General features: G+C 49.3%; 2 protein-coding genes across 2 annotated transcripts in view; both read right to left on the minus strand.

The window, feature by feature from the left end:
• LOC142291957 (tubulin alpha-1B chain) overlaps nt 1-10,725 on the minus strand; it is a 114,786-nt gene extending 104,061 nt beyond the window's left edge. Inside the window, exon 1 of the mRNA XM_075336937.1 lies at nt 10,634-10,725. Within this exon, the coding sequence (XP_075193052.1) occupies nt 10,634-10,636 (3 nt within the window). The 5' untranslated portion in view covers nt 10,637-10,725. The remainder of the gene's footprint in view (nt 1-10,633) is intronic.
• Nucleotides 1,850-10,725, minus strand: LOC142291956 (tubulin alpha-1A chain). The gene is made up of 4 exons (XM_075336935.1): nt 10,634-10,725; nt 4,282-4,504; nt 3,137-3,285; nt 1,850-3,042 (listed from the first exon to the last, which is right to left on the minus strand). Exons 1-4 carry the CDS (start codon nt 10,634-10,636, stop codon nt 2,062-2,064), a joined length of 1,356 nt encoding a protein of 451 aa, XP_075193050.1. The 5' UTR covers nt 10,637-10,725; the 3' UTR covers nt 1,850-2,061.
• Nucleotides 10,726-25,863: the final 15,138 nt, after the last annotated feature.

The raw sequence follows: 25,863 nt of genomic DNA on the forward strand, positions 1-25,863 counted from the left end.
GGCCCCTGCACAGTCTATGGAGATTGTGCAGGGGCCGTGCGCACGTGGCGTCTAAGAGCGCAGCGCTTCGGCTACTGCCGAAGCGCTGCGCAAAAAGAAGTGACATGTCACTTCTTTCCTGCGCTTTGCCGGCAGCTCCTGCTCTGTCTATGGCAGGAGCTGCAGGCAGAGCGCATGGAATCGGCGCTCACTACGGACATTTCTGCAGCGATCTAAAGCGCACATGTGCTCTTCAGATCGCTGCAGAAATTTCTGCAGGGCTTGTACGCAACGTGCGCACATAGCCTTAGTACGGGAGTTTAAAAAAACGCCGGAGGCAATGCCACCAAAAAAGTAATCAGAACAGATGTAACAAAAAAAAAAGAGGCTTCTGAAAAAAACATCAACTTCGGTTTCTTGAAAGAGTTATTCCCATCTCCAAGATCCCATCCTAATATGTAGTAGGAATAATAATAATATTAGCAAATACTTCCAATTAGAAATGTAGCATAGTTCTCTTGATATAGCCATGTCTCTTACCTTATGTGCAGAACACTACAGTAGTTTAGGTATTCATGGTTACAACCACTAGCAACTAACCAATTGTAACTATATGAATCATTGTAACCATGGATATCTAAGGCTACTTTCACACTTGCGTTGGACGGCTTCCATAGCATTGCGTTGTGTGACAGATGCAACGTATGCGTTGCATATAGTGGCACAACGGATGCTACGGATCGCACAAAACAACGGAAGGCTTTTTTTTAATTTATTTTTTTTTTTTATTCTTTACAGTTTTACCGGCAGCAGACTATTGTGAACGATCAGCTGATCGCTCTCAATAGCCGGCGGCCGGTCGCTCAGCTGAGCGCTGTCACTTGCCGGCGGCCGGGCATGCCGGCGGGCAGGCGCTCAGCTGAGTGCTGTCACTTGTCGGCGGCCGGGCATGCCGGCGGGCGGGCGCTCAGCTGAACGTTCGGCCACCGCGAGACAAAATAAAGTTTGTGATTTAAAAAAAAAAAAAAAGAGCATGCGCAGTGAAATCCTACGGATTGCGCTGCTCAAATAAACGTTACATGCTGCGTTTCTTCCGCCCGACGCAGCGTCAAAATAACGACGCTGCGTCGTCCAGCGGATGCAACGCAGACACTTGCGTTACAGTGCGTCGTCCATACAAGTCTATGGAGAATAGCGCAGTGCGTTAACGGACTGCGCTATTCTCCATAGTGACGGACTCCGCTGAACACAAGTGTGAAAGTACCCTAAGCTACTGTAGTGCTCTACACATGAGGCAAGTGCCATCGCTAATCAGGAGAACTATACTACATTTCTAATTAGAGGTATTTGCTAATAATTTTATTATTACACCTACTACATATTGGAGTAGGATCTTGATGGGAATACCCTTTAAGAGTCTTTTGCAGGAAAAACGGCGGGTTTGCCGGCATTTAAAAGACGTCAAGTGCACATTCGCCAATCATGATCAGAAATGCTCTCTACTTCCAGAGAGATCATATCACACATCAGAAGATTTGCAGTAATTTCCTACTTCACTATGTTTTGACTCGTCAGAAGATGATCTGTATTCTAGAAAGCTGCAATATAATCTCCATTGAGGCTGTTATAGTTATCTCCATTTGGTTAATGTGTATGAAGTCCATAGACTACACTGCAGCTCTATATGTACTGTATATTAGGCTTGGTTCACATAATGTTAGAGCGCCATGTTGGACAAGAACCTTACCTGACGGAGGTCAGAGTGCTTATAATATAATGGTGTTTATGTAGAACATATGGATATTTAATAAAGCAAACTGTAAATGTAATTAAATATAATGTAATATTAATGAGATACACCGCAAGAATATATGTTTAAGACAGGGAATGTTTTATTGACAAATCCAACACAATGGAGATGTCTTAAAGTGTCTCAAGTGTATTGGACCAGGACAGTTAAATGCAGCAAAAATACATCAGAACATAAAGTTGCTACATAGAAACGAACTGGCTGAGCAAATAGATTTGCATGTTTCTCAGATGTTACATTGTTCCCTGTTAAAAGCAGCACCGTTTTGACATTTAGTATTCCTCTCCTTCCTCCTCGCCCTCACCCTCCACTGAGTCTACACCAACTTCTTCATAATCCTTCTCCAGGGCAGCCATGTCCTCACGGGCCTCAGAGAACTCTCCCTCCTCCATACCCTCACCTACATACCAGTGCACAAAGGCACGCTTGGCATACATCAGGTCAAACTTATGGTCCAGTCTTGCCCAGGCCTCTGCAATAGCAGTGGTGTTGCTCAGCATACACACAGCACGCTGGACCTTGGCCAGATCCCCACCTGGAACCACAGTTGGTGGCTGATAGTTAATACCAACCTTAAAACCAGTTGGGCACCAGTCCACAAACTGGATGGTACGCTTGGTCTTGATGGTGGCAATGGCTGCATTAACATCTTTGGGCACCACATCACCACGGTACAACAGGCAGCAAGCCATGTATTTACCATGACGTGGGTCACATTTCACCATCTGGTTGGCTGGCTCAAAGCAAGCATTTGTGATCTCAGCCACAGAAAGCTGCTCATGGTAGGCTTTCTCTGCAGAGATGACTGGGGCATAAGTGGCAAGAGGGAAGTGGATACGAGGGTAGGGCACCAAGTTAGTCTGGAACTCTGTCAGATCTACATTCAGAGCTCCATCAAATCTGAGGGAAGCTGTAATAGAGGACACAATCTGGCCTATCAGCCTGTTAAGATTGGTGTAAGTTGGGCGCTCAATATCTAGATTTCTACGGCAGATGTCATAGATGGCCTCATTGTCCACCATGAAAGCACAGTCAGAATGCTCAAGGGTGGTGTGAGTGGTAAGGATGGAGTTGTAGGGCTCAACAACAGCAGTGGACACTTGAGGAGCTGGGTAGATAGAGAACTCCAGCTTGGATTTCTTTCCATAATCAACAGAGAGACGTTCCATCAGCAGAGAGGTGAATCCAGAACCAGTGCCACCACCAAAGCTGTGGAAAACCAGGAAACCCTGAAGACCGGTGCACTGGTCAGCCTGTAGAAAACATAATGCACAGTATGTTACAATCAGAAACATTTACTGTGTCATCTGATATATAACCACAATATCAAAACATGAAGTCACTCACCAGTTTGCGGATTCTGTCAAGCACCAGATCAATGATTTCTTTGCCAATTGTGTAATGACCACGGGCATAGTTGTTGGCAGCATCTTCTTTTCCAGTGATCAGTTGTTCTGGGTGGAATAGCTGTCGGTATGTACCAGTGCGCACCTCATCTGCAAATAGTTGACAATATTGTGTAAAAGTCAATGAAAGTGTTATCTAGGAAATCGACAAATGTCAACAGTCAGGCTGTCATGACTTGAGGGCTTGTGTGATGTTCAGCACTGAGCTACTATACAAGACACAGGACATGATGCAAAATTACACCCTCATCATCTACTTAAAGGGATAAAGGATTGTCCAGATATAAGAAGCTATCACCTACCCACAGGACAGGTAATAATTTATTGATTCTTAGATATCTGACTGTGGAGATCAGCACCGACTGGAGAACGGGAAACTTTCATCCCTATTATAAATTGGAGCTGCAGGTCAGATGATTGTCCACCGCTCCATTTATTCTTTATGGGGCTCCTGGAAAAATCTACATGCGAAAGGAGAGCTTGGGAGCCTCATAGGGAATGAATGGAGGTGGAGCATGTGCAGTGCTGCGCCACCGGGAACAAAAGTGCCCGTTATGACAATCGGTGCAAATCCCAGCATTCAGACCCCCACTGATCAATAAGATATCGATAACATGTTTTCACTATACAACCCTTTTAAAGCCATTTTCACTAAAGCCTATGACATGTCACACGCATGGGCTCATTAGTAAGTGCAGCTGTAAGATGGATTGTAATATCATGTGTTACACAAAAATAGATTTCCTCAATTCACAAAAAAAATAAAAATATTGCAGGCTGCAGCTGTTACTGGGGACGTTGTAGAAACACAGGGAATGAAATATTGTGGTCCCCACATATTAGCGCTGTGTCTTCCAGTATTTACAGCTGGAAATGTCATTATTATTTTTCATAACCCTTCCCAGTTTCACTATGCCCTACAAAGAATTACGCACTGACAGCGCACGGGGTGGACATTTCTCTATGGTCATTGCACAATTCCTATGTGATCACATGATTTATCAGCTCGGCGTAGAAACGTGTTATATATTGTCTGTACATGAAATCGTGTGTTAATCACTGGAGATTACAGCTCTACATCCTCACCGATGACTGTGGGCTCCAGGTCCACAAACACAGCCCTGGGGACATGTTTGCCAGCTCCAGTCTCGCTGAAGAAAGTGTTGAAGGAATCGTCCCCTCCTCCAATGGTCTTGTCACTGGGCATCTGCCCATCAGGCTGGATGCCATGTTCCAGGCAGTACAGCTCCCAGCAGGCATTACCGATCTGCACACCAGCCTGACCGACGTGGATAGAGATGCATTCACGCTGCAGACAAAGAACAGATTGTCACTGTTTAGTGTCTGGTCAATATTTGGCAGATTTAATAGGTCTTAGCTGTAATTATTCCCTTGTGTTTATACTACACTTGATTTTTATAGTGGGAATGTCTAAATAGATGTCAGCAAAAGGACATCCTAGAGATAAGCTGGGCAGGGGTTCGATGCCAGCCTACCACAGTACCAAACTGTCTATGGAAGAGGATGGGAACAATGAGCCACCACACCCACTGCAGCACCAGATGGGGTCTATGGCAGGGGATGGGAACAATGAGCTACCACAGCACCAGACTGTCTATGGCAGAGGATGGGAACAATGAGCTACCACAGCACCAGACTGTCTATGACAGAGGATGGGAACAATGATGCACCACACCCGCTGCAGCACCAGATGGGGTCTATGGCAGGGGATGGGAACAATGAGCACCACAGCACCAGACTGTCTATGGCAGAGGATGGGAACAATGAGCCACCACAGCACCAGACTGTCTATGGCAGAGGATGGGAACAATGAGCCACCACAGCACCAGACTGTCTATGGCAGAGCATGGGAACAATGAGCCACCACAGCACCAGACTGTCTATGGCAGAGGATGGGAACAATGAGCCACCACAGCACCAGACTGTCTATGGCAGGGGATGGGAACAATGAGCCACCACAGCACCAGACTGTCTATGGCAGAGGATGGGGACAATGAGCATCACAGCACCAGACTGTCTATGGCAGAGGATGGGAACAATGAGCCACCACAGCACCAGACTGTCTATGGCAGAGGATGGGAACAATGAGGCACCACAGCACCAGACTGTCTATGGCAGAGGATGGGAACAATGAGCCACCACAGCACCAGACTGTCTATGGCAGAGCATGGGAACAATGAGCCACCACAGCACCAGACTGTCTATGGCAGGGGATGGGAACAATGAGCCACCACAGCACCAGACTGTCTATGGCAGAGGATGGGAACAATGAGCTACCACAGCACCAGACTGTCTATGGCAGAGGATGGGAACAATGAGGCACCACAGCACCAGACTGTCTATGGCAGAGGATGGGAACAATGAGCCACCACAGCACCAGACTGTCTATGGCAGGGGATGGGAACAATGAGCCACCACAGCACCAGACTGTCTATGGCAGAGGATGGGAACAATGAGCCACCACAGCACCAGACTGTCTATGGCAGAGCATGGGAACAATGAGCCACCACAGCACCAGACTGTCTATGGCAGAGGATGGGAACAATGAGCCACCACAGCACCAGACTGTCTATGGCAGGGGATGGGAACAATGAGCCACCACAGCACCAGACTGTCTATGGCAGAGCATGGGAACAATGAGGCACCACAGCACCAGACTGTCTATGGCAGAGGATGGGAACAATGAGCCACCACAGCACCAGACTGTCTATGGCAGAGCATGGGAACAATGAGCCACCACAGCACCAGACTGTCTATGGCAGGAGATGGGAACAATGAGCCACCACAGCACCAGACTGTCTATGGCAGAGGATGGGAACAATGAGCTACCACAGCACCAGACTGTCTATGGCAGAGGATGGGAACAATGAGGCACCACAGCACCAGACTGTCTATGGCAGAGGATGGGAACAATGAGCCACCACAGCACCAGACTGTCTATGGCAGGGGATGGGAACAATGAGCCACCACAGCACCAGACTGTCTATGGCAGAGGATGGGAACAATGAGCTACCACAGCACCAGACTGTCTATGGCAGAGGATGGGAACAATGAGGCACCACAGCACCAGACTGTCTATGGCAGAGGATGGGAACAATGAGCCACCACAGCACCAGACTGTCTATGGCAGGGGATGGGAACAATGAGCCACCACAGCACCAGACTGTCTATGGCAGAGGATGGGAACAATGAGGCACCACAGCACCAGACTGTCTATGGCAGAGGATGGGAACAATGAGCTACCACACCAGACTGTCTATGGCAGGGGATGGGAACAATGAGGCACCACAGCACTAGACTGTCTATGGCAGAGGATGGGAACAATGAGCCACCACAGCACCAGACTGTCTATGGCAGAGGATGGGGACAATGAGCCACCACAGCACCAGACTGTCTATGGCAGAGCATGGGAACAATGAGCCACCACAGCACCAGACTGTCTATGGCAGAGGATGGGAACAATGAGCCACCACAGCACCAGACTGTCTATGGCAGAGGATGGGAACAATGAGGCACCACAGCACCAGACTGTCTATGGCAGAGGATGGGAACAATGAGCTACCACACCAGACTGTCTATGGCAGAGGATGGGAACAATGAGGCACCACAGCACCAGACTGTCTATGGCAGGGGATGGGAACAATGAGGCACCACAGCACCAGACTGTCTATGGCAGAGGATGGGAACAATGAGGCACCACAGCACCAGACTGTCTATGGCAGAGGATGGGAACAATGAGGCACCACAGCACCAGACTGTCTATGGCAGAGGATGGGAACAATGAGAACCACAGCACCAGACTGTCTATGGCAGAGGATGGGAACAATGAGGCACCACAGCACCAGACTGTCTATGGCAGAGGATGGGAACAATGAGGCACCACAGCACCAGACTGTCTATGGCAGAGGATGGGAACAATGAGCACCACAGCACCAGACTGTCTATGGCAGAGGATGGGAACAATGAGGCACCACAGCACCAGACTGTCTATGGCAGAGCATGGGAACAATGAGAACCACAGCACCAGACTGTCTATGGCAGAGGATGGGAACAATGAGAACCACAGCACCAGACTGTCTATGGCAGAGGATGGGAACAATGAGCCACCACAGCACCAGACTGTCTATGGCAGAGGATGGGAACAATGAGCCACCACAGCACCAGACTGTCTATGGCAGAGGATGGGAACAATGAGAACCACAGCACCAGACTGTCTATGGCAGAGGATGGGAACAATGAGAACCACAGCACCAGACTGTCTATGGCAGAGGATGGGAACAATGAGCCACCACAGCACCAGACTGTCTATGGCAGAGCATGGGAACAATGAGCACCACAGCACCAGACTGTCTATGGCAGAGCATGGGAACAATGAGAACCACAGCACCAGACTGTCTATGGCAGAGGATGGGAACAATGAGCCACCACAGCACCAGACTGTCTATGGCAGAGCATGGGAACAATGAGAACCACAGCACCAGACTGTCTATGGCAGAGGATGGGAACAATGAGAACCACAGCACCAGACTGTCTATGGCAGAGGATGGGAACAATGAGCCACCACAGCACCAGACTGTCTATGGCAGAGCATGGGAACAATGAGCACCACAGCACCAGACTGTCTATGGTAGAGGATGGGAACAATGAGCACCACAGCACCAGACTGTCTATGGCAGAGCATGGGAACAATGAGCACCACAGCACCAGACTGTCTATGGCAGGGGATGGGAACAATGAGCCACCACAGCACCAGACTGTCTATGGCAGAGGATGGGAACAATGAGGCACCACAGCACCAGACTGTCTATGGCAGAGCATGGGAACAATGAGCACCACAGCACCAGACTGTCTATGGCAGAGCATGGGAACAATGAGGCACCACAGCACCAGACTGTCTATGGTAGAGGATGGGAACAATGAGCCACCACAGCACCAGACTGTCTATGGCAGAGGATGGGAACAATGAGGCACCACAGCACCAGACTGTCTATGGCAGAGGATGGGAACAATGAGCTACCACAGCACCAGACTGTCTATGGCAGAGCATGGGAACAATGAGCACCACAGCACCAGACTGTCTATGGCAGAGCATGGGAACAATGAGGCACCACAGCACCAGACTGTCTATGGTAGAGGATGGGAACAATGAGCCACCACAGCACCAGACTGTCTATGGCACAGGATGGGAACAATGAGGCACCACAGCACCAGACTGTCTATGGCAGAGCATGGGAACAATGAGCACCACAGCACCAGACTGTCTATGGCAGAGCATGGGAACAATGAGCTACCACACCAGACTGTCTATGGCACAGGATGGGAACAATGAGGCACCACAGCACCAGACTGTCTATGGCAGAGCATGGGAACAATGAGGCACCACACCCACTGCAGCACCAGAAGGTGGGGGGCTGCTCCCTGCCAGATTGCCAGGAGCACGTCACCAGGATACCAAAACCAAACAAGACACCATGACATCAGCCCTGACTGCAGGCATGGAGGCTCTGAAGCTGATAAACAGCAGGGGGAGGGGTGACAGCCTCCGGCACAGCAGCACAGAGCCGGGTTCATACAAGAGCAGCCATTACTAGTGATCACGCGCCCTCTCCGGCACAGTGCCCTGACCACAAGGAGTTAATGGCGATAGTCTGAGAGCACATGAGGAGCGCAGTGTGCTGGGGCCGGGGCGTGTGCCCTGTGTGCGCCATCTCAGGGCGGCAGCACAGCATCAGCTCCGCTCAGCCGCCATCTTCCTGCCAGTCCTACTCATCCTTGCAGCGCCGCATCGGTCACCGCTGTCACCATGGCAACTTCCTCACCTACCAGGGAGAATAGGAGCCGCTCTATGCTATTACCACTGGCTGTATACCAGCTCCATCCGCCCACTGCGAGGACATCGGCTCACTGTACACAGCTCTGCGGCTATAAGAGCCCTATGCACACCCTAGTGTCAGTCAGTGTACCCGCCCCATCCACAGCTTTGTCAGTGTACTAGCTTCATCCACACCCAGTGTCAGTGTACCAGCCCCATGTACATACCCTATTGTAAGTTTACCAGCCCCATCCACACCCGTGTCAGTGTACCAGCCCCATCCACACCCGTGTCAGTGTACCAGCCCCATCCACACCCGTGTCAGTGTACCAGCCCCATCCACACCCAGTGTCAGTGTACCAGCCCCATCCATACCCCAGTGTACCAGCCCCATCCACACCCAGTGTCAGTGTACAGCCCCATCCACAGCTTTGTCAGTGTACTAGCTTCATCCACACCCAGTGTCAGTGTACAGCCCCATCCACAGCTTTGTCAGTGTACTAGCTTCATCCACACCCAGTGTCAGTGTACCAGCCCCATCCATACCCGTGTCAGTGTACCAGCCCCATCCACACCCAGTGTCAGTGTACAGCCCCATCCACAGCTTTGTCAGTGTACTAGCTTCATCCACACCCAGTGTCAGTGTACCAGCCCCATCCACACCCGTGTCAGTGTACCAGCCCCATCCACACCCAGTGTCAGTGTACAGCCCCATCCACAGCTTTGTCAGTGTACTAGCTTCATCCACACCCAGTGTCAGTGTACCAGCCCCATGTACATACCCTATTGTAAGTTTACCAGCCCCATCCATAACCCAGTGTCAGTGTACCAGCCCCATCCATACCCCAGTGTCAGTGTACAGCCTCATCCATACCCCAGTGTCAGTGTACAGCCCCATCCATGCCCCAGTGTCAGTGTACAGCCCCATCCATGCCCCAGTGTCAGTGTACAGCCCCATCCATGCCCCAGTGTCAGTGTACAGCCCCATCCATACCCCACAGCCCCATCCATGCCCCAGTGTCAGTGTACAGCCCCATCCATGCCCCAGTGTCATGTACAGCCCCATCCATGCCCCAGTGTCAGTGTACAGCTCCATCCATGCCCCAGTGTCAGTGTACCAGCCCCATCCATACCCCAGTGTCAGTGTACAGCCCCATCCATACCCCAGTGTCAGTGTACAGCCCCATCCATGCCCCAGTGTCAGTGTACAGCCCCATCCATACCCCAGTGTCAGTGTACAGCCCCATCCATGCCCCAGTGTCAGTGTACAGCCCCATCCATACCCCAGTGTCAGTGTACAGCCCCATCCATGCCCCAGTGTCATGTACAGCCCCATCCATGCCCCAGTGTCAGTGTACAGCTCCATCCATGCCCCAGTGTCAGTGTACAGCCCATCCATGCCCCAGTGTCAGTGTACAGCCCCATCCATGCCCCAGTGTCAGTGTACAGCCCATCCATGCCCCAGTGTCAGTGTACAGCCCCATCCATGCCCCAGTGTCAGTGTACAGCCCCATCCATGCCCCAGTGTCAGTGTACAGCCCATCCATGCCCCAGTGTCAGTGTACAGCCCCATCCATGCCCCAGTGTCAGTAACTGAACTCTTACCATGTTTGCGGGATGAGGGCTTCAGAGAGGAGGGCGAGAGGAAGGAGGAGAAGGATGCCTTCTTACAGTGCGACTCTAAGGAGGTCGGTGTAAGAGAACCTGCTACACATGGTCCAAAGCCGCCCGTTATATACAGCAGCGTTGTCAAGGAAACCGGGCTGGAGCCGTTTTCATTGGTGCAAGCGCCGGGAGAGCAGGCCTGTGATTGGTCAAACGGACATAGGATGAGGTAATCCGCCCGACCCTGCAGAAGGAGTGAGGGACAAAGACAGGCAGGGAGTCTCCCGGGCGTCCATCAGCCCGGACCGGGAACATGGCGGCCGCCGGTGGCTCGTAACAAAGGCGACAGATGTGCTGCCATACTGATACTTCATGCCTGTATGAGTGATGTGAAGCGATGACGTCACAGGATTACATCATCACACTGCAGCTCCCTGACCTCCCAGCCCCGCCTGATAACGGTCATCTGGAGTCTGTTATTCCAATGACAATGGCTCCAACTCTCCCACCTGCCCCCATAATGTGGCCTTTGGCATGTGCCCACCTCACGTAGTGCCAGGGGGCGGCCTTTCTGGATTGAAGGCCAGCAATGAGGGAAACCTGGCAGGTTCCTTTATAGCCTTGAGGGCTCCATCATGTAATGGATCCAGTATAATGTTACTTTCATATTTCTCTTCTCATAATATTAGTGTGACATGAAGAAAGCCTAAGGCCACTTTCACATTGCGCTTTTACCTACGTTCACTGGTCCCATCAGGGCATCCGTCCAAACCCCCCCCCTTGCAAAACGCGTTTCGGACGCATACGCCGACGGGGCCATTGACTAGAATGGAACAGACGTGTGCTCTGTCTTGCACCATCTCGGTTATATACGTTGTCTGCAGGCGGACACCCGAAAGTAGTCTACGGCGTATGCGTCTGAACCATGTTTTGTGAGGGGAGGGGGGTTCGGATGGATGCCCTGACAGGACCACTGAACGTAAGTAAAAGCACAATGTGAAAGCGGCCTAAGGCCCCCTTCACACGTCCGTGATACACGTGCGTGTTTGGTCCGTTTCCGTATATACCGGAGACACGGCCAAACGTGCACCAATGTTAATCTATGATTGTGGTCACACGTGCGTTATTTCATTATGTCCGTGTGTGCGTGTCCGTGATCCGTATGCGTTTGCGTTTTGCACGGATGCATGTCCGTTATCTGCACGGAGCACGCACACGTGGACACAATGAAAGTCTATGGGTATGTGCACACACGTTAGTAAACACGTATGCATCTACCTATAGTCCGTGTCCGTTTGGTGTTTTTATTTCTAGTGATGTCGGGTATTCTTTCTATTTCTGTGTATGTCGGTCAATCTCCCTGAGTCCGTCCGTCGGTCTCTCTGTCTCTCTGTCGGTCTCTCTGTCTGTCTGTCCCTCTCTCACAGTCTGTCGGTCAGTTTCCCCCCCTCTCTCATACTTACCGTTCCCCGATCTCCGGCGCAGCGCTGCACGGCATTCACACTGCTGCGGCGGCTTTTACTATTTTGAAAAAGCCGGCCGCTCATTAAACAATCTCCTATTCCCTGCTTTCCCCGCCCACCGGCGCCTATGATTGGTTGCAGTGAGACACGCCCCCACGCTGAGTGACAGGTGTCACACTGCACCCAATCACAGCAGCCAGTGGGCGTGTCTATACTGTGCAGTAAAATAAATAAATAAATAATTACAAAAAAACGGCGTGCGGTTCCCCCCAATTTTAATGCCAGCCAGATAAAGCCATACGGCTGAAGGCTGGTATTCTCAGGATGGGGAGCTCCACGTTATGGGGAGCCCCCCACCCTAACAATATCAGTCAGCAGCCGCCCAGAATTGCCGCATACATTATATGCGACAGTTCTGGGGCTGTACCCGGCTCTTCCCGATTTGCCCTGGTGCTTTGGCAAATCGGGGTAATAAGGAGTTATTGGCAGCCCATAGCTGCCAATAAGTCCTAGATTAATCATGTCAGGCGTCTATGAGACACCCTCCATGATTAATCTGTAAATTACAGTAAATAAACACACACACCTGAAAAAATCCTTTATTAGAAATAAAAAACACACACATATACCCTGGTTCACCACTTTAATCAGCCCCAAAAAGCCCTCCATGTCCGGCGTACTCCAGGATGGTCCAGCGTCGCATCCAGCGCTGCTGCATGGAGGTGACCGGAGCCGCAGCAGACACCGCCGCTCCGGTCACCTCCACGCAGCTAATGAAGACAGCCGTGCGATCAGCTGAGCTGTCACTGAGGTTACCCGCGGCCACCGGGTAACCTCAGTGACAGCTCAGCTGATCGCACGGCTGTCTTCATTAGCTGCGTGGAGGTGACCGGAGCGGCTGTGTCTGCTGCGGCTCCGGTCACCTCCATGCAGCAGCGCTGGATGCGACGCTGGACCATCCTGGAGTACGCCGGACATGGAGGGCTTTTTGGGGCTGATTAAAGTGGTGAACCAGGGTATATGTGTGTGTTTTTTATTTCTAATAAAGAATTTTTTCTGGTGTGTGTGTGTTTATTTACTGTAATTTACAGATTAATCATGGAGGGTGTCTCATAGACGCCTGACATGATTAATCTAGGACTTATTGGCAGCTATGGGCTGCCAATAACTCCTTATTACCCCGATTTGCCAAAGCACCAGGGCAAATCGGGAAGAGCCGGGTACAGCCCCAGAACTGTCGCATATAATGTATGCGGCAATTCTGGGCGGCTGCTGACTGATATTGTTAGGGTGGGGGGCTCCCCATAACGTGGAGCTCCCCATCCTGAGAATACCAGCCTTCAGCCGTATGGCTTTATCTGGCTGGCATTAAAATTGGGGGGAACCGCACGCCGTTTTTTTTTTAATTATTTATTTATTTATTTTACTGCACAGTATAGACACGCCCACCGGCTGCTGTGATTGGGTGCAGTGTGACACCTGTCACTCAGCGTGGGGGCGTGTCTCACTGCAACCAATCATAGGCGCCGGTGGGCGGGGAAAGCAGGGAATAGGAGATTGTTTAATGAGCGGCTGGCTTTTTCAAAATAGTAAAAGCCGCCGCAGCAGTGTGAATGCCGTGCAGGGCCGCGCCGGGGATCGAGGAACGGTGAGTATGAGAGAGGGGGGGAAACTTCAGTCACTCGGGGGATTAGTGGTCACCGGTGAATCCTTCACAGGTGACCGCTAATCAGTACTCGACACAGACAGAGCTGCGGTATGAGGATGAAGTCGGGTGAAGTTCACCCGAGTTCATTCTCATCGCGCAACTCTGTCTGCTGTCAGCCGACATTTATAAACGACATTGTGCATCACACACACGGACATTACACACGGACATTACACGTACACATACACGTTAATTCCACACGCACACACGGACGTTCTGCACACAAACACGGCTAGCATACGCAATTCACACAGGTGCCACACGGACCATAAAAACGGACACAAAAACGGGACACTGACCCGAAAAACGGCCCGTAACACACGTGCGTGTTTTTCACGGACGTGTGAAGGGGGCCTAAGGCTGTGTGCACACTGAGTATTTGGTGAGTTTTGTACCTCAGTATTTGTAGCCAAAACCAGGAGTGGAACAATCAGAGAAAACGTATAATAGAGACACGGGCACCAGTTCTGTATTGATTACCCACTCCTGGTTTTGAAAAATACTGAGGTAAAAAACTCGCCAAATACTCAGCATGTGCACGTGGCCTAGGACGATGCTCCATGACACCGCATATATCACCGCCACGTCAGGGTGGGCTTCAGGCTGCTGTACATGCACTTTAGCCCCAGCAGACAGAGAATACAGGCCGGAATGGACAGGCCCTCCCTCACCCACAACGCTCGAATACCCCATAAATAGGTTATTCATCTGACTGGGGTGTGCAGAAGTCCATGCACCTGCTGCAGACATGGATGAGCAAGGCGGCCAGTCACAGCACACTCTGCGGCATGTGAATACGACATGGGGGCTGACGGACTGTAGTGTGAAGGGATCGCACCTCCTTCCTGCATGAGCCCCCTCCACAAACATCCACCACAATGCACAATGACTTCCTTCTCATTCCCTCCTCACATTCTTTGTAATCTCAGATACCCAATAAGTGTTATTTTCTGCGTGTTGTATACATGGTTTGTATATTTTACAGAACAAAGCGGCCTCAGTTCTGTGTTCTTGGATCAGGTCCCGTCCTGTGAATAAGATTTATAGTCCCAGGAGTGAGAATAATGAGGTCACACCGGCAGATAACCTTCATATTAGGTATAGATTGTCGAAGCCTGACCACAACTCACATATAATAATAATAGAGTACACCGCACCGCCGATGCCCAAACCACTTCTCATGGTAGCATGGCAACCATGACTGACCACATTAATGACTGAGCCGACAATGCAGGTCTCTTGTATTCTCTACCGCATGCTTCTATTGTGGGGGAAGGTCCGTGTCTTCCTTCTCAGCCATAAACACATCTAGGAGTCATTTCTGGGAATAATAGTGATGCACCATTGCCCCCAACTGTGGTTTATTCCTAAAGTCTGTCTCCAGCTCAGCAACATTTCCCTGCATTTTAACATGTCTCTTTATGTGGCTTATTGATTGCTAAATTGATATAAAATTAATGTTTAGTTAGTTACGTTGGGGCCAATGGACCCCAAGCGAGGATGTTTTCGTCATATTTCTGAAAGTATGGAAAGTAGGTAACCATCTGTTTCAGTAGCTTCCTAGCTCAAGCGCCCCTCCATCCTCAGTGCATCACGAGATGTGGCATCGACTACATGTGCCACAGTGACTCATAGGATATGGTTCCACTTTCGTTTTGCACGGACGAGTGCAATCCGATAAAACATCGGACTGCACCCGCACCAGTGCAAAACTGTGGGGTAGTGTCCATCTACGATTGATTTCTCATGCCATAGCAGCATGCAGAATGAATCGCAGCATACTGCGTTTGGCAGCGAGCCTCGACTCACACGCACCCCTCTACATCGCACTGCATTCGCATGTCATCCGAGTGCAATACAATATATACAGAGATTGACAGCGGAGGAGATGGGGAGAAAGTGCTCCCTCCATCTTCTTCACAGTTGTGACCCGATCGCAAGATCAGATCACAGTCACATGATGTCATTAGAATATCGCTTCCGATGCTCTGGCATCAGAAGCTATACACAAGTGGAACCGTACCCATACGGTAAGTATTTTTGCGTGACTAACTGAAGGTTAAGCTTGAAGCTGTGCTCAAACTGTTAGGGGTACTTTGCACACTACGACATCGCAAGCCGATGGTAGCAATGCAGAGTGCGATAGTCCCCTCCCCCGTCACAGCTGCGATATCTTGTGATAGGTGCCGTAGCGAAAATTATCGCTACTGCAGCTTCACATGCACCCACCTGCCCTGCGACGCCGCTCTGGCCGGCGAACCGCCTCCTTCCTAAGGGGCGGGTCGTGCGGCGTCACAGCGACGTCACATGGCAGGCGGCCAATAGAAGCGGAGGGGCGGAGATGAGCGGGACGTAAACATCCCGCCCACCTCCTTCCTTCCTCATTGCAGCCGGGAGGCAGGTAGGAGATGTTCCTCGCTCCTGCGGCTTCATACACAGCAATGTGTGCTGCCGCTGGAACGAGGAACAAAATCGTAACATCGGTCCTTCCAAAATTATGGAAATGACCGACGCTACACCGATGATACGATTTCGACACTTTTGCGCTCGTTAATCGTATTAAAAATGATTTACACACTACGATTTCGACAGCGACGCCGGATGTGCGTCACTTTCGATTTGACCCCACCGACATCGCACCTGCGATGTCGTAGTGTGCAAAGTACCCCTTAGTGGTTGACTAGTCGGGGGGAGGTATTTCCCTGGACTAATCTTCCCTGTTATCATGTACACGGATACCTGACACTTCTTACTGCAGGAATAGGGTGTAATACATGGTTAGTGACAATTGATGGGGCTGGGGCAGCTGATGGTATCTTTAAGCATACTACAAGATGCTGTCTTTTCTGATTATTTTTCTGCTTTTTGGTAAGTACAATCCTGAACTGTGAAATTGCAACTCAAACCAGGAAATGTTGTGGAATTATGGAAATCACAGGGTCGATGTTTATGATGTGCAAATAATATCAAAATTCAACAAAACTTTCACATTTTTTCCGTATCAAGTATCAACAGCATGTGCAGAAATCCTCGCACTTACTCGCCTAGATTGTTATCAATAATATTATTAATGGTTGTCTGTGTTGTGGAAACCCCTTATCTGGGAGAGCTAATTTTGGGTGAGCTACAAGGGATCTCCAAATCTGCCAGTGTTGGTCCACTTTATAGCGATTCATTGGAGACAAGAACACAAAAACACACAGCCAGTGTCAGTGCACCAGGCTTTGTCTGACTCTCAGATGCCCAAACACCAGTTTATTACCACCAGAAAAGAAAGGGGCATGTCTTAGTACATTACCCTAAAAGGATATAGATAAATTGAATATAAAAAAATCGTAAATTATGTTTCTGCTGCATTCCTTAAAGCTAGTTCTATCCAGTTTTCTATACCTTTATTAACTAAGACATCTTTATAACAGACTATACCCTGTGTTATTGCTTTTATGAATAACACTTATGAAGCTAATATTAAAATTTTAAATTATTAAAGCTATATAGATATATCATTTGCTTAAATGATAAACAAAAGTAGATATAAAATATTAACCATAACATCTGCCACTCTGAAAGCACTGGGGCACAGAAATCATCAAGATCCACTGCTGTCAACTCCCTTTGCAATTTCTGACAAATGATGTCCTAAATGTGCTTGATGGGAGACTAGTCCGCAAATGCTGCATGCCGTTGTAGCATGTTTAGGCCATGCAGGCTTAGTACCACAAGCAACATATGGCCTGGCATTGTCATGTTGAAAAATGAAAAATAGTAATTTAACGCATTATTAATGAATTATTTAAAAAGATTGTACCAGGCTACGGAGTTATCCCCTAAGCAGTACTCTACTATCTCCACCAGTCCTTTATAGAATGAATGGAGCAGAGTTATGATCAACTTCCACTCCATTAAATGGCTCCTGAGAGGCCCTTCTGAGGATAAATAGGGGTCACAGCCGCCAGATCCACTGAGATGAATAAGTTATTACCTATTCTATCAATAGTGTGTAACAAAGCAACGTGGCACAACCCCTTTAACATAAAAATCTTTCACATTCAACAGCTTCATTTCAATGTGCAAAACAATCGCACCAAAGCAGGATATTATGCTGTATAATGGTGGTAGAGCGAAGTAGCTCCCAGACCAGGTGCCCATCAAAACAATTAATGGATAAGAAAAGTCTGAATTGACTTTAATAATAAGATTTATTTGTGTCAATTCCAACATTTTTAAGGCCTCCTTCACACGTGCGTGTCTCCGGTACATGTTTGGTCAGTTTCCTCACATGCCGGAGACACAGGCACACGTAGACCCATTAAAATCAATGGGTCTGCGCTCACGTCCGTGTTTTGCAATCGACCGTGTGTCTGTGTGGAGCATACGTGTGCCTGTGCGCTTCACAAGTAGACATGTCCGTTTTTCTCCGGCATCACCGGTGTCACACGGGCCGCACAAACGTGATCCATGTGACAGGCACCAAAGAAAACACACGTGCCTGTAAAATAAAAAGAATTTCTATACTCACCTTCTCCAGCACTGCTGTCTCTGCCGCTGCGGTCACTTGCTTCCGACTCCCGCTCATTATGCTCATCGCATATTCACTCCACTGCGGACCGGAAGCAACAGCAGCGGGGAGTCGGCAGACTTGGAGACCGCAGATCAGCACCACGGACAGCAACACCAGGGACAGGTGAGTAGAAAGTTCCTGTTCTTTTTGTGTTATCACGGATAACACACGGAGAACACACGTGTGCCATAAACACGGCACTTGGAGGGCAATACGCACCTTTGACACGTCCGTGAAAAACGTGCGTGATTTTCCCAGACATGTGAAGAAGGCCTAAAGAAGGGTCTGCCAATACTCTAATCTGTGTTAGCATCTGCAGTCCCCCTTTCCATTCTAGGGGAATCACTCCTAGAATACTTTAGTCTGTTTTGGGGTATAAAAGTATTTACATCCAATCTAGAGGAACAAAGAAATCTGTGAAGAAGCCACTGCTTAACTCATATGCTTATCCATTCAGTCTGCAGCTGCACAATGCTTTAATAATTAACAGCAAAAATCCAGGGATCCACTGACAGCAATCTAACACCGATGGAAGAGGCATTTACAGCTATATTATGTCCAAAAAAATGGTCATTATAGGAACAAATACTATACAGTGAGTCCACCCATATCCTGTCCACCGCCATTAACTTGAGAACGGCGGCAGCTATAGGCATAGAAGTGGTGTCTAGGTATAGTACAGTAGCCATGCGCTATGAAATGAAACCATCTATAGCGCCACCTGGTGGAAAACAACGAAGTTAGCATTTTTATCTCGAAAACGGAACGAGATAGAGAAAAAAAAGTGAATTACAAAGTTGTAGGGCATCATCAATTCAATACGAATCGACACCTTGCACTATACAATGCGTCCTTCTGTCCGAAGCCAAGCCAGCGCATGTGCAGTACTATGTTCAAGCCAACATAGCACTCCGTATGCAACAGCCAACACTTTTGCCCGCCTACACTAGCGTCATGGTGAGGGAGAGGAGCGGACATCACATTACTTGAAGATGGCTGCGCCTTTATGGAGGCTGCTGACTGGCGCTCTGTGGTGCAGGGCACGGGATGTGTGGGTCAGGGCTGCAAGATGCAGGGGTTTGGTTCTGCACCGGTGTTTGAGAAGTGACATGATGGAAACCAGCTGCGTCTAATAGACTTCATTGATTTAAATGGGATCCATGACATTTATCATCATGGTGTCCACCATTTTAACACAAAATAGAGCAGCATGCTGGATTATTTTAGAACTTGTATACAGAATGATGTACACCAAACAAGGAAAAGTTAGAGTAAAGGCCCTGTCACACAGGATTTATTAACAGATGCATAAATCTTACAAACCAACAAGTTATGTTGCTCAGTTAAATTTTAATACATTTTCAACATAAAAGTGTGGGTCAATTATTATTCAACCCCTAGGTTTAATATTTTGTGGAATAACCCTTGTTTGCAATTACAGCTAATAATCGTCTTTTATAAGACCTGATCAGGCCAGCACAGGTCTCTGGAGTTATCTTGGCCCACTCCTCCATGCAGATCTTCTCCAAGTTATCTAGGTTCTTTGGGTGTCTCATGTGGACTTTAATCTTGAGCTCCTTCCACAAGTTTTCAATTGGGTTAAGGTCAGGAGACTGACTAGGCCACTGCAACACCTTGATTTTTTCCCTCTTGAACCAGGCCTTGGTTTTCTTGGCTGTGTGCTTTGGGTCGTTGTCTTGTTGGAAGATGAAATGACGACCCATCTTAAGATCCTTGATGGAGGAGCGGAGGTTCTTGGCCAAAATCTCCAGGTAGGCCGTGCTATCCATCTTCCCATGGATGTGGACCAGATGGCCAGGCCCCTTGGCTGAGAAACAGCCCCACAGCATGATGCTGTCACCACCATGCTTGACTGTAGGGATGGTATTCTTGGGGTCGTATGCAGTGCCATCCAGTCTCCAAACGTCACGTGTGTGGTTGGCACCAAAGATCTCGATCTTGGTGTCATCAGACCAGAGAACCTTGAACCAGTCTGTCTCAGAGTCCTCCAAGTGATCATGAGCAAACTGTAGACGAGCCTTGACATGACGCTTTGAAAATAAAGGTACCTTACGGGCTCGTCTGGAACGGAGACCAATGCGGTGGAGTATGTTACTTATGGTATTGACTGAAACCAATGTCCCCACTGCCATGAGATCTTCCCGGAGCTCCTTCCTTGTTGTCCTTGGGTTAGCCTTGACTCTTCGGACAAGCCTGGCCTCGGCACGGGTGGAAACTTTCAAAGGCTGTCCAGGCCGTGGAAGGCTAACAGTAGTTCCATAAGCCTTCCACTTCCGGATGATGCTCCCAACAGTGGAGACAGGTAGGCCCAACTCCTTGGAAAGGGTTTTGTATCCCTTGCCAGCCTGACCCTCCACGATCTTGTCTCTGATGGCCTTGGAATGCTCCTTTGTCTTTCCCATGTTGACCAAGTATGAGTGCTGTTCACAAGTTTGGGGAGGGTCTTAATTAGTCAGAAAAGGCTGGAAAAAGAGATAATTAATCCAAACATGTGAAGCTCATTGTTCTTTGTGCCTGAAATACTTCTTAATACTTTAGGGGAACCAAACAGAATTCTTGTGGTTTGAGGAGTTGAATAATAAATGACCCTCTGAATAAACTTTTCACAATTTAAAAAAAAAAAAATAAAAAAAGAAATAACATTCTTTTTTGCTGCAGTGCATTTCACACTTCCAGGCTGATCTACAGTCCAAATGTCACAATGCCAAGTTAATTCCGAATGTGTAAACCTGCTAAATCTGCAGGGGGTTGAATACTACTTGTAGGCACTGTATATGCTGGGGCTTTCATTTCATTAGCCAGTACTGTTGTCAGGATGTGTGATGGAGACTCAAATGCATTAGTAAAAATAGCCTATAATATATATATATATATATATATATATATATATATATATATATATATATATATGTATGTATATATATATATATATACACACACATACATATATATATATCAAAAACTAGGGGAACAGAGTAAAATAGCTTCTACAATATCAAAAAGTTTATTAGTGTACATTAGTGATGAGCGAGTATGCTTGTTGCTACTCGGTACTCGCACGAGTATCAATGTACTCGGGCTACTCGGCGGGGACCGAGTAATCTCGCGATACTCGTGCTGTACTCGTGGACTTCATGTTGGCGCTCTTTTTACAGCCATCCCTTATGCAGGGATTGGCTGGCAGACCACTGATATGCCACAGCCCTGTTGTGGAATTGCAGTGATTGGCCAGCCCGCACAGCGTGACCGTGCCTTTAGCCCGACACTTCCCCGCTCGGCTACGGCCCCTCCCGCACTCCACTCCGCGTGTATATATATATGCACGCTTACACACACACGCACGTTTTTTTTTTTAATTTACAGTTTTCTGGTTTCTACATGCTGCCGGGGGTGATTTCACAAAAATACTCGGGTCTCCCATAGGATAACATTGGGCTCGTTGCTCGGGCCGAGTACACGAGTATCTTGGGATGCTCGGCCCGAGCCTCGAGCACCCGAGCTTTTTGGTACTCGCTCATCACTAGTGTACATATTAAACATACAAAATCAAATTTGAATAAAACAGGCACGAGAGAGAGATGGTATGAAGGCAAACACCTGGGAGCTGCACAATTAACAGTGGGGGGGAAAAATCAGGTATCCATCCACCAGGCCATGTGTATCCAAAGGGAAAATGAAAGACCCCAAGTGGGCTAATTTGTCAAATGCACAGCAGAAATCCTAATAGGTACATTGGCCAAAATAGCGGAGGATATACAGCAGGAAAGCAGTAATTATATTAAAGGATCAGATGCATCGGGCAGCCCCTAATATGTAAAAAAAACCCATAGGGGTTTAGTGTGGAAAAAAGAACGGGACAAGCCAAATGCATGTAAACCCAATCTGCAGATACCGCAAACCTGTGTGGAAGGATGGAACAACCAAGGCGTGCAGTCAACCAGGGGTGACGGAGGAGGTGAAGCCCCCAATACAAACTCCAACGTACGTTTCACGATGGTGAAGTGTTCGCTTCGTCGAGTCCCTGACGAAGCGAACACTTCACCATCGTGAAACGTACGTTGGAGTTTGTATTGGGGGCTTCACCTCCTCCGTCACCCCTGGTTGACTGCACGCCTTGGTTGTTCCATCCTTCCACACAGGTTTGCGGTATCTGCAGATTGGGTTTACATGCATTTGGCTTGTCCCGTTCTTTTCTCCACACTAAACCCCTATGGGTTTTTTTTACATATTAGGGGCTGCCCGATGCATCTGATCCTTTAATATAATTACTGCTTTCCTGCTGTATATCCTCCGCTATTTTGGCCAATGTACCTATTAGGATTTCTGCTGTGCATTTGACAAATTAGCCCACTTGGGGTCTTTCATTTTCCCTTTGGATACACATGGCCTGGTGGATGGATACCTGATTTTTCCCCCCCACTGTTAATTGTGCAGCTCCCAAGTGTTTGCCTTCATACCATCTCTCTCTCGTGCCTGTTTTATTCAAATTTGATTTTGTATGTTTAATATGTACACTAATAAACTTTTTGATATTGTAGAAGCTATTTTACTCTGTTCTCCTGGTTTTTGATGTGCTTTAAGAGTAGCTCTGAAGTGGTGTGGTGATTGCGCATGATCCACCCCAGGGCCGGCGTCAGCACGCGGCATACCCGGGCAAATGCCGGGGCCCTGGAGAGCTGGGGGGGGCCCACTCGGCCTCGTCAGTTCTGCTGCCCCCGGGCCGAGTTCCGGGGACAGCAGTCCTTGGCACTGGAAACTGTGGCTGCCTGCCCTTTAAGGCCCGCAGACCACAGCGTTCACTGTGTTCTCCTGCATTGAGCATCATCTGAAGGGCGGAGCTTCCGCCCGGCGTCCTGCTCGGTCGCACAGATGAAGGAGTCACAGTGCCAGCCAGCTACCCCCAGCACATCGCTTCCCTCCAGCGCTTTGTGGGCCCCATCTGCACCGTGACCTGATCAGTATGTGGGACATCACTCCCTCCCCGCCCCTCCCTGTCCCTCCGTGCGTGTGTGGGCCCCGCAGAGCCGCATGTGTGGGCCCCCCAGAGCCGCTTGTGTGGGCCCCGCAGAGCCGCATGTGTGGCCCCCGGAGCCGCGTGTGTGGGCCCCGCAAAGCCGCGTGTGTGGCCCTTGGAGCCGCGTGTGTGGGCCCCGCAGAGCCGCGTGTGTGGGCCCCGCAGAGCAAGGTGTGTGTTTGTATGTATGTATGCATGCAGCAGAGCAGTATGCGTGTCTATATGTATGTATGTATATATGCAGCAGAGCAGTATGCGTGTCTGTATGTATGTATGTATATATGCAGCAGAGCAGTATGCGTGTCTGTATGTCTATGTTTATATGCAGCAGAGCAGTATGCGTGTCTGTATGTATGTATATATACATATGCAGCAGAGCAGTATGCGTGTCTGTATGTATGTATGTATATATGCAGCAGAGCAGTATGCGTGTCTGTATGTATATATGCAGCAGAACAGTATGCGTGTCTGTATGTATGTATATATGCAGCAGAGCAGTATGCGTGTCTGTATGTATGTATATATGCAGCAGAGCAGTATGCGTGTCTGTATGTATGTATGTATATATGCAGCAGAGCAGTATGCGTGTCTGTATGTCTATATGTATATATGCAGCAGAGCAGTATGCGTGTCTATATGTATGTATATATATATGCAGCAGAGCAGTATGTGTGTCTGTATGTATGTATATATATGCAGCAGAGCAGAATGCGTGTCTATATGTATGTATATATATATGCAGCAGAGCAGTATGCGTGTCTGTATGTATGTATATATATATGCAGCAGAGCAGTATGCGTGTCTATATGTATTGTGGGACTGTGACCGGGGTTATCTATGACGGCCGGTACGTCTCGCCCCGGTTGTGCTCACTCCATGCATAGAAAGCAACTCCACTCCAGGGTTTATGCTGTTTCCCTGCAGGCTGAAAGGAGGGTTAAAAGGAAACAGGAACATGGGCGTGGGGCCTTAGTGTGAGGGAGTGAACACAACTCCCTAAGGGTCTGCCCGGGAAGCACATGTATATTGTTGTTGGACTTTTGGTTTGTGTAATAAACCGTGTGCTGTGAACATTGGTGCCTGGATCCCGTGTCTTCTGCCGTGCAGCCGACCACGCTACCTCACAGATGGTGGAGAATGCGGGCATGCCAGCCCGGTGAGGTGTAGCATCCATCCCTGGTGACCCGGTAGCACATGTCCTGGATTCGAGCGGCTATAATACAGCCCAAACCCGGTGACGCCATGGAGGACATTCTAAAGCAGCTGGCTCAGGCTAATGCACAGCAAGAACAGACCAATGCACACCTGCTCCGGTCGTTGGATCGTCAGTAGCAATCCTTGCAATTGCAGGAACAAAGGCACCAAGAACAGATGCTTCTCCTGGCCAAGTCGATCCGTGCCGGACCGGCAGCATCAACCCCGGGACCGGGTGACGACGGCAGCGTCCGGAAAGTGGTGAGACAAGCGTTGCAAAAGATGACCCCGGGGATGATGTGGAAGCGTTCCTGGCGGTGTTTGAGCGGGTGGCCGAGCGGGAAAAGCTGCCGACCCCCCAGTGGGCTGAGGTATTGTCGCCCTATCTGACGGGGGAGCCCCAAAAAGCGTACCTGGACCTCTGTACCGAGGACGCCATAGAATATGCGACCCTGAAAGCCGAAATACTTGCTCGGTTGGGGGTGAATACCTATGTACGGGCTCAGCGGGTAAATCAGTGGTTCTATGAGGAAGCCAAACCCGTACGCTCCCAGGCCTATGACTTGTTGCATTTGGTAAAGAAGTGGTTGCAGCCTGACACTCTGAGCCCTGCGCAAATGGTGGAGAGGGTAGTAGTTGATCGCTTTGTGCGCACTTTACCCGTCACCATTCAACGGTGGGTAGGACAGGGCGACCCAAGTACCCTGGACCAATTAGTGTGCCTGGTGGAGCGGCATGTGGCTACGCAGGACTTGATACGGGACACTGAGACTTTGCGTACCGCCCGTCGGTCCGGCCCCTCCAAGCCTAGAGTCAAGGACCCACCGCTGACACCGGTGCGGGAGACCGCTACCGTCCCGTCCGAGGCCGCGCCCGCCGTCCCTGAGGTCCGGAAGGCTCTGTACCCTAAACGACAACTCGTCAAGGGGGTTTCCTTCCCTATTAGATGTTGGCGGTGCCAGCGGGTGGGACATATGGAAGCCCAGTGTCCACTCACCACGGAGCCCATGGATTGTGGGGTTACCCGGCGGGGTTCAATGTATGCTCAGGTGGTGTGTACCGCTGACCTTGTCTCCCCGGAGACTGAGCCCCACTTGTGCCAAATACAGGTGAATGGATGTCCGGTTACAGGCTTGTTGGATTCCGGAAGCTTAGTGACCCTTGTGCGATCAACCCTAAGGGCTGCAGTAAAGGCCACAGGACGTACCGTGGGGGTGGTTTGCATACATGGGGACCGCCGAGACTATCCCACGGGGATTGTCACCATCA

The sequence above is a fragment of the Anomaloglossus baeobatrachus genome, chromosome 2 (genome assembly GCF_048569485.1).
Source record: "Anomaloglossus baeobatrachus isolate aAnoBae1 chromosome 2, aAnoBae1.hap1, whole genome shotgun sequence".
In the NCBI taxonomy this organism is placed as follows: Eukaryota; Metazoa; Chordata; class Amphibia; order Anura; family Aromobatidae; genus Anomaloglossus; species Anomaloglossus baeobatrachus.